This window comes from Schistocerca nitens, chromosome 5, assembly GCF_023898315.1.
Source record: "Schistocerca nitens isolate TAMUIC-IGC-003100 chromosome 5, iqSchNite1.1, whole genome shotgun sequence".
NCBI lineage: Eukaryota > Metazoa > Arthropoda > Insecta > Orthoptera > Acrididae > Schistocerca > Schistocerca nitens.
The window spans coordinates 281,521,108-281,531,418 of record NC_064618.1 but is presented as its reverse complement, the minus strand read 5'-3'; the positions used below and the strand labels follow the sequence as shown (position 1 = coordinate 281,531,418).

General features: G+C 39.8%; 1 protein-coding gene across 1 annotated transcript in view; it reads left to right on the top strand.

The window, feature by feature from the left end:
- Positions 1 to 1,979: 1,979 nt before the first annotated feature.
- The window catches only part of LOC126260386 (carboxypeptidase B-like), a 126,383-nt gene continuing 118,051 nt past the window's right edge, over positions 1,980 to 10,311 (top strand). Inside the window, exon 1 of the mRNA XM_049957714.1 lies at positions 1,980 to 2,086. Coding sequence (XP_049813671.1) covers positions 1,980 to 2,086 — 107 coding nt within the window. The remainder of the gene's footprint in view (positions 2,087 to 10,311) is intronic.

Here is a 10,311-nt window from a genome sequence, read left to right as displayed (position 1 = left end):
ACGACCGGTTTCGGGCTTGCGCCCATCTTCAGGTGTTTTTACATTCGTTTATATGTTTGGAGATCAAAAAAGATGAAGCACCATTATTACAGTTATGCTGTGATGATAGTTTTGCCACTTAGTTATACACTTATGATCATTTTCACGTCCATATATCAGGTACAGCTCCATATTACACTATTATGATGTGCACTAAACTATGTTTACATACAAATATTAGGAAGTTCTTTGACCACAGCCCACATGTTTGTATGTAAACATAGTGTAGTGCACATCATAATAGTGTAATATGGAGCTATACCTGATATATGGACGTGAAAATGACCATAAGTGTATAACAAAGTGGCAAAACTATCATCACAACATAATGTAATAATGGTGCTTCATCTTTTTTGATCTCCAACAGTAGAAACATGTAAACGAATGTAAAAACACCTGAAGATGGGCGCAAGCCCGAAACCGGTCGTGTGACGAATAAACAACCTTTTATTGTGAATGGTAGCGGATATTTTTCTACAACCCCATAAAAGGACAGTCACGGAGTTCGACAGCATCCACTATGGATAAAATTCATCGATTGTCGTTTCGGCCCCTCTGCTGGGATCTTCATCAGGATCTTATGGTGTCCACTACTGATAGAACACTACTGTTCTAGCAGTAGTGGACGCCATAAGATCCTGAGGAAAACTCCGGCAGAGGGGTCGAAACGTCGATCATTTTAGTAGAAATATGACGCGGCCTAATAACCCAGAAGACTTTAACCTTACTAACAATGGTTTCACCAATAGTTGGAAAAATATCATTGTTCTCAATGGATTGGAAATAACAGCCAACCAGTTTCAAAACACAGGGTTATTAAACCTTGGTTTAGACAGTTTTAGAAATGTCTTCTTCAGAAGGTATTGCACTTGTTAACGAATGTTACGGCATTATGTGTGGAACAGAGACGGTATCATTACAATCAGCAAAATTACAGGAAATGTGTACAAATAATTTTAGTGAAGCACACTCACGTATGGCTCAAATGGCTCTGAGCACTATGCGACTTAACTTTTGAGGTCATCAGTCGCCTAGAACTTAGAACTAATTAAACCTGACTAACCTAAGGACATCACACACATCCATGCCCTAGGCAGGATTCGAACCTGCGACCGTAGCGGTCGCTCGGCTCCAGACTGTAGCGCCTAGAACCGCACGGCCACTCCGGCCGGCGACACTCACGTACAATCACATATTATCTATATCCGATGTGGGAGTCGTCGACTCTGTCTAGTACATATGGGTGCCATCCAATTAACCAACATTTCAAATGCATAATTTTAAAGTGGTAGCTCTCTACTGTAGGGCTTCATCTTAAACTTTTTTTTAGAATGTCACACATCTGACAATGGACCCAACAACACGTAGTGTGCCACTTGAAATATTTGTCTATACGGTAGATGTTATTTAAATATAAAACGTGGCACCGGATCCTACAGAGAGTAAGTAAGCTACGTATAGAGCTAGTGACTAGATAACATCTCTGTTCCACACACTGTGTCGTAATATTTGTGAATAGGTACAAGACCTTCTGAAGAAGACAGTTCTAAAACTGACGAAACGCACAACTGGTGGTCTGTTATTTCCAGTCCTTTGAAGATCTCGCATGAGCAGTTGTTGAAGCACAACCATGTTTAAAATCTTAAAATATTTTTTCCCTTATTTTCGAATAAAAAATTTAACATGGCGCCACTCAAAGCCCTCATCACCAATAATGTTAAATTAGTTGACAGTAGAAACGAAGGCTTAAGAAAATTACTCGGATGCTGCTGTCAAGGTGATGACTGATGATCGTTCCAGTGATGAGAATGGCAGGGCGACGTGCTGTACCACGTTTCCGCGTTTCGCGGCCCCCTCTAGAGAGGGCGCTAGTAGCGGTGATAAGGGCGCTATAAAGGCGGCGCATGTGGGCGGCGTGTGCCTGTCCGGTGGACGCCACCATGGTCGCCCCACAGCCGTGGTTACCTCTGCTGCTGCTGCTGCTGCTGCTGCTGCCGTTGCTGTTGGCATCTGCCGTCGCGCCGACATCGTCCACCTCGTGTCGTGGGTAAGTCATCCACTCTCCTAGCTTTCTGCCACTATAGCAACTGCTTGTGTATAAACCCTCGTCGAATTGCTGTAAAGTGCTCAATGCAGGGATTCTTTCTCCGCGACATGTTAACCTTTCATCTCATACCATTCATGGATTGAGCACGTGGAGCACTACTACATTCATGGTGGTTTAGAAGGATAAAATGGAAATGAGCGTTTGGCGTCATTGGCCGGGAGGCCCCTTGCGGGGCAGGTCCGGCCTCCTTCGTGCAGGTCTTATTACATTCGACGCCACATTGGGCGACCTGCGCGCCGGATGGGGATGAAATGATGATGAAGATAGTACAACACCCAGTCCCTGAGCGGAGAAAACCCCCGACGCAGCCGGGAATCGGACCCGGGCCCGTAGGACGGCAATCCGTCACGCTGACCGCTCAACTATAGGGGCGGACGTTTAGAAGGATTAGTAAATACCACTAAACCCTCATCTCCCCGAATCTTTAAACAATCGAACTCTCTTCTATAAAACAACTCCCGACGTCTGAATACTTTCCAAGTGATTTAATGTGTTATGTATTTGACGTTAAGGGGGGTAGGACGTCAAACGGGCCGTCTTGGAGCAGGAGAGACACCACAGGACATTTTAATTTTCACTGTCTACACTTTTACGAATAAATTCATAAAACTTTGTCAGCATGACCAGGAAGGATTCAGGATTCACAATCATAGCAGTGGAAGTTCAAAAACATAACAAAATAAATTTTTTTACATGTGAAAGTTCATCATTTTTTTACTTCTATTGGCTGCATTTGTTGCTATAGGTACACGTTTCTTCATAAGTAAGAGAGATTCTTGGATGAATTTTGCACAGCATACAAACCATACTTACAGGTGTATGAAACTCTAGAAATTATTTAATTTATGAAAAAATGAATGTGCTGTTATATTTTAAACTTCAAGTTTAGAAAAAACTCAAATTTTATAGTTAATTATCTCAATTTTTACCACAGTTTTTAATAGATTTGGAAAATTCTGTAGTTTCATACACCTGTAAGTATGTTTTGTATGCTGTGCAAAATTCATCGAAGAATCTCCCTTACTTATGAACAAAAGTGTACCTATAGCAACAAATGCAGCCAATGGTAAGTGAAAAAAAGGTGAAATACAAATGTCAAAAAAATAAATTATTTTCTTATATTTTTGAACTTCCGCCACTATAAGTGTAAATCCTGAATCCTTTCTGGTCATTCTGACAAAGTTTTATGAATTTATTTTTAAAAGTATAGACAGTGGAAATTAAAATGTCCTGTGGTGTCTCTCCTGCTCCAAGTCGTCCCGTTTGACGTCCTAGCCCCCTTTAGCAAGTAAGCTAGAAAATGTTTAGAAAGGGTTTGAAATTATGTTTAACCTCGTCGAGTCGCTATAGGACGCTTTTCGCAGGGGTTCTTTCTCCGCAACATGTTAAGATTTCACCCCATACCATTCATGGATTGAGCTCGTGAAGCACTACGACATGCACGGTGATTTATAAAGGTTACTAAATAACACTAAATCCCCCGATCCCATATGATGTAAAGAATCGAACTCCCGTGTGTAAAACAGCTCCAAAAGTCTGGTTATATTAATGTGTTCAATATTTGTCATTAAGCATGTAAGCGAGAAAAAATTTAGATGCGGTTCAAAATTATGTTTAAAATTTGTTGGAAGTCGTTACATGCGCCTGTTATTACACATCGGATGAGTACAGTATGTGCTTCGTTTCCTGCAAAAGTTAGGTTTTTCACGGATCTAAGTATCCTGAACTATGTGTCGAACAATGATGTAATTTTGCAGGTACATTCAGTGGTATACGAGGTTACAGTCTGCAACATGTACTGCGAATAAAGCTGATAGTGAAGAAGTAATAAATTAAAACATAATGCCTGATGCTCTAGTTGTACTGCATGAACAGTGAAAATTTAGTACTTAATAAACTATTTTCCTCTCATCATTTTGTGGGCAGGTTGTTAGTGGGGGAAAAATTTCGTGAAGGTTTGAAATCACGCGTAAAGTTTCGTGGAAGTCGTTCTCATTCTCATATAGTGAATGAATGTAATCTGGGTAATTTGCGCCCCGTGAGCTACGGTACCTCAACACATACAGGGGGTTGGGTATTCCCAGTATAGATATCTAGAACTTGTACGTGGGAGTGAGTAGATAATGTTTTGAACAGGAACCCACGTCCGGAAAGGGGACGTTTCCCTTATGTGACGATTTCAATTGAAATTCTGAATCATCTACTTCCGCTTGAGGAATCGAATTAGGCGTGACGCATTACAGTTACAAGGGGTATCAGGAAAGTAATTTGTGAGCGGCCGTGAAATAGAAACCACTGTGAAAATCAAAAATGTTTTATTTGCAACAGTTAGCTACAAATTCCAGCTACATACTCGGCGCTTCGACATTCGTCGCAGCGCTGTACTAACATTCCAGTGCCCTCGTCTTAGAAGGCAGCCGCCAGTGCTTTCCGCCAATTCTCTACGCTGGTCTAAAGCTCGCTGTGTGTGCCAGAATGTTGTATTTATAGCCATAGGTTCATGTCAGCAGGGATGAAACTCAGAGGGAGCCATTACGGGCTCTATTGTGGGTGATCAAATACGTCCCATCGAAAACTCTGCAGGAGCATCTTCATTTTCCCTGCGGAATGCGGCTGAAAACTGTCTTGAAGAAGGAAACGCATAACTCTTATGATAAGAAGGTTGCATAGCTTCAGGTGAAATTTCTCACCAGGCTCTCACACTTGGTGGGTGACACTATTTTCTAGCCGTGCTCACTGTGCGCTCAGAGCTGAAAACAACGACGTGGCGTGTTAGAGATATTACTCTACACATCTTTGCAGAGTTTCGTGGTTTTCCATTTCGCGCCCGAGTAGCCCTTGTATTAGGTAACAGTTCAGGAAAAAAAAAAAAAAAAAAAAAAAAAAACATAACGGCATCATTTCATCACTTAAGCACATTTCTTTGTATTAACACTGAAACATTGCGTTCTGTGCGTACTATATGCTTTGGAATAAGGTAAACATATAATGTTCAGGTTTTAATACAAAAAACATCCTTAAGGATACAGGGTACTTTTCTGGCTCTATTTCTTTCAGGCACTGTTTATAATGTATATGTTTGACAGATTTTTTGTTGATATCAACTCATGCAGCACACTTTCTAGCCAAATTAGAAGTATTTTCAATATTTTTGATCCTACTTAGGATAATTACAAAATTACAAAGAAATTGGTTCAATTTTTTTTCCAAAATTCTTCCTCAAATTGAGGTACCATTTAATCCAATGTTATACATTTGAAGGAGACCAAATTTTTACAAGATATGCATGAAATGATGGCAGAGGTACTAGACCTATTTAATTCCATCTGTTATGTACATTACAAGGATAAAAAATATCACATCTTACATTTTAATTTTTATAATTTTTTCCTAACAAAACTGTAATTTTTCTATAATTTAGTTGGTTCTGTATTAAAGCTTAGGTCTACTGCATAAGTACGGACTATTGCAAGCTACAGAAAAAATTAGAGCAGTGCTTTATAAACTTTAGGAAATATTTGTACCTGAATTCTGAAAAATACAACTTGCGGGAAATTACGAATGAAGATATGAGTCCAATTAAATTCTGCCTCAGAACATTCCTGAAGCATAGCCTTCATCCTGCAGCATTTCTTCATTTTCAAGATTCCTCTTGGCATACCTTTTAGCACTTCTTGCTTCTTTGGTAACTTCAAGAGCGAATCTTTCAGCTTCATGCACCCATTGTCTGTCACACACTACAAATTGATCTTCCATATTAGAGCCACATTTTATGCCTAAATTTCTCAGGACTTCCAACCATACTATCACTCCATCATTGAAATATATGACTTCATCTAGTACACCATCTTTTAATGTACGAGGTGTGGCTAGAAAAAAACCGGACTAGTACTGGTGAAACAATAAAACGAATGCAATAAGGCTGAAAGTCGCGTGGCCTGTCACGTGACTCTCCCTCCGCCTACTGCTCGAGTTTCATCTGCCTCCTGCACTCAGTCTGCCCGTGGCGTCTGTTTTAAGTAGTTGACGTTTTGTCTGTGCGTCGGAAAATGTTGAGTGTACAGAAAGAACAGCGTGTTAACATCAAATTTTGTTTCAAACTAGGAAAATCTGCAAGTGAAACGTTTGTAATGTTACAACAAGTGTACGGCGATGATTGTTTATCGCGAACACAAGTGTTTGAGTGGTTTAAACGATTTAAAGATGGCCGCGAAGACACCAGTGATGACACTCGCACTGGCAGACCATTGTCAGCAAAAACTGATGCAAACATTGAAAAAATCGGTAAACTTGTTCGGCAATATCGCCGTTTAACAATCAGAGCAGTGTCTGAGTTAACAGGAGTTGACAAGGAAAGTGTTAGGCAGATTCTTCATGAAAGTTTCAACATGAACAAAGTGTGTTCAAAAATGGTTCCAAAGTGTCTCACAATTGAACAGAAGGAACGCCGAAGAATGATTCGTTCTGACATCCTGGAAAACATTGAAAGTGATCCCACCTTCTTACAAAATGTTATTACTTGCGATGAATCGTGGTTTACGATCCCGAAACTAAACGCCAATCGATGCATTGGAAAACTCCTGGTTCTCCACGACAAAAAAAAGCACGAATGTCAAAATCGAAATTCAAGGCAATGATGATTGTTTTTTTTTTTTTTTTTTTTTTTTTGACATCAAAGGGATTGTGCACATTGAGTGGGTACCAGAGGGACAAACAGTGAATCAGCATTACTACATTAGCGTCCTGGCTACCCTACGTGAGCGAGTACGCAGAAAACGGAACGATTTGTGGAGAAAAAAGTCATGGATCCTTCACCAAGACAATGCCCCACCTCACAGTGCGTTGTCAGTGAAGACGTTTTTGGCAAAACACAACATTCCCATCTTAGATCATCCACCCTACTCACCTGATTTGGCCCCCTGTGACTTTTTTCTTTTCCCTAAAGTCAAGTCAGCTTTGAAAGGAACTAGATTTGAGACTGTTGAAGCAGTAAAAGAAAAAGCGACGGAAGTAATGTATGGACTTACCGAAAATGGTCTGCAGCATTGCTATGAACAGTGGAAAATTCGTATGGAGCGGTGTAGAGACCGAGGAGGAGAGTACATTGAAGGAGATAACATGAAATTGTAAATAATTGTAAATAAATGTTTTTTCCAGCATCAGTCCGGTTTTTTTTCTAGCCGCACCTCGTATTTAGTCCTACAAAAACATTCTTGGGTAAGCTTTCTCATATACAATGGTTGAAACTTTCATTTGTATTCCGAATGCCCCCATGAAGACATTTACGAAGCAAAACAGGGTCACTTAGGTGTCTAAAAATTGGTTTTATTTAATTCATAATAGGCTCAGGAAGAGAATGTTTATGAATTTATATATGGCCACTTTCTTTTGCTTTTTGGTAACTACACCAAGAATCTGCTCCTTTAGGGCAAAGTCCCTGAACAGGGTGGTCATCTGTGGACAACGTAGGAAAATAGGTGGCCCATACATCTTTTCTCATTGGTGTAACATCAATCAGAGGTGCAGTTCGTCTAATGGCCAGTCCATAATAACTCTGAAGGAGGTCTATTTCAGTTTCTGTCAATCTGCCTCGGCCAGACAGAGATTTTCCATCAGATAGTAACTTTCCTTTGATTTATCTTCGTAGGTTCCTCAATATAGCACCTGTCCTCTTTTGCACATATCCACAACACTCCAGTTTTGTTACCAAGGTATCACCACAAACACTGAACTCAGTAATTTTATTGAAAGCTTTAGAGTCCCCATCGCCTAGGTACTTCGTATATCTAACGTTATAAACGGGCACCGACCTCTGAAATATTTTTAGAGCACCATCACACTCCATACCCCCACTGTAACCATCATAATTCTTAGAAGACTGATGTTCAAAATGTCCTTCAGTGTTACCACGGCAGGTGTGGCAGTACTTAGATAAGCACTCAACACCAACAACTTTTCCATTCTCCAAAGAAGTAGCACTTACAACACCATTCAAGGAACTATGTCCTCGACGTTGCCATGTCCCATCAAGTGCAACAGGAATGTCCCTCGTGCCACTAATATGTACAGTTTCTTCTACTGCAAGTTTCATAGATGCTTTAGACACAACCGTCAAGGCATCTAAAAGTATTTTATGTACTTGCTGAACCTACTGGGAGGAGGAGGAAGGTCCATCAAACAACAAAAACTTTGAGCAGCCATTTTGCCTTTTACTATTGCACGGAATGCATACACTAATTTCAAATTCGCATCATATGAATTACACACAATGTTCGATGTCATTTTCGAGGTAGATTTATTGCAGGATCTGCGCAGAAGAACTAATTTTGACGCTAAAGCCTTCCTGCTACTTTGTTGTTCAGTTATTTCCGGTAATTTCCAGACAGCCTACACCATCACATTGTTTACGTTTCGCTACTTCCTTTCTCAAAGAAGATAAGATGCCGATATGGACAACAATAAATCCACTACAAACAGCGTCATTGTTAACACAAAAACTTGATTCACCAGGAGGCGTGCCATGTGGGAGATTCTTCCCCGAAGAACTGTTACATAGGTTACTTTCAACAGTTTGGTTTGCTTTGTTTATGAACTGGTTACCATGGAATTTCCTTTTATTGAATTTCTTGATGCGTGGCATAGTTCGTATTTATTGCACACTAAAGGACATGTACTTCCACAAATATATGTAGCACTGGGGCAACAAACATTCAGTAACACGTGAACAAACAACTTCAGCGAAACAAAAGTAAATACTAGCAAAGATAATCATTTACAGACACAAGAAACCTGCACTGTTACCAACATATACAATGTATCATACGTATAATCGCTGGAAACAGAAAGTTCACATTTCTTTTCAAAATAATACTGGCTTCTGTAACAAAAATAAAGGGGGCGTGGCGGCATACATGACCGAACTTTAAAATATGGTATATATAGGTCATTTTTCATTTGAAACCCTGTAATGTATTTCAGTCAGGAAAGACTATAGAATTTAATAAATTCATAAAAAATTTTCGAATTTTCCACCATTTATAAGTACCCTGTATCCTTAAGTGATAAATAGGTGTTTCCTTTTGAATTGTTACCTAATAATTGTACCGTGTCACGCCTAATTTAGTTCCTCAAGCAGAAGTGTATGAGTTACGCTTATGAGCTGAAACCGTCGTAGAACAGATCGGTACATTTCCAGACATGTGTTCCTGTTCAAAATAGTCTGTACTTACTCCCCGCTACAAGTTCTAGATGATCATGATGGGAATTCCCGAACACTCTGTGTACGCATTTTCTAACTGCACTGCTTGACTTACTGTATTAAACATTTAACATCACATTACACCATATAATGAATAAACTTTCAAACTCGGACAAAAATTACATTAAATATTGACAATGAAATTTTTATTGTCCCTAGAAGCCGTTAGATAGGCAGCCTGCAAATGGGACGATACTTAATGAACCAGTATTACCCATTTAGTAATATATGGCAGATTTTATTCGGTGGTAGTGTAGACTAATTCAGGTGAAACATTCCATATCACATGTATCAAATTCTTATTGATTACAGAGGCACATCTGTTAGAATGTAACCTGAACACGCACACCCAGAGTGCGCTAATCATTATGTTCAAAGAAGATTTTCATAAATTCTACCTCCGACATGAATGTACCCTCAAATATTTTTGACGACACCACGTGTAGCTCATCTCAGGTCTTCTTAGTGTAATTTTTTTTGGTGAGGTAAGCACTATTTATATTCCGAACTTTCACTTCGTCTCTTGCGTTTTCTCTTTCTATCATGACTTCGCTCATCAACTATTCCTGCTGGCAAAGTCTGAATAGGTATGGTACAGCGTCCTCGGTGGCTAAGAAACGTAACCATTTCTGCCGATCTATCTTACGGGAAATGTGGCACCCGGCGACTAGAATGTGCAGTGGCTGCTTCAAGAACATATCCATCTTTGTGGCAATAGTAACCTCTGGCAATAATGCATGAAGCTCGTTTTCAAGAAGCCGAGATAACGGGGCCCCTGTAATACAACGTGGGAACATGAAAAACCCAGTGAACTGATTATCTTTCATACGACACCATACATTTATAAAGAAGCATTCTTGAAACTATGTCTTCACATTCGTCAGACCACCAATGTGAGCTACGTGTG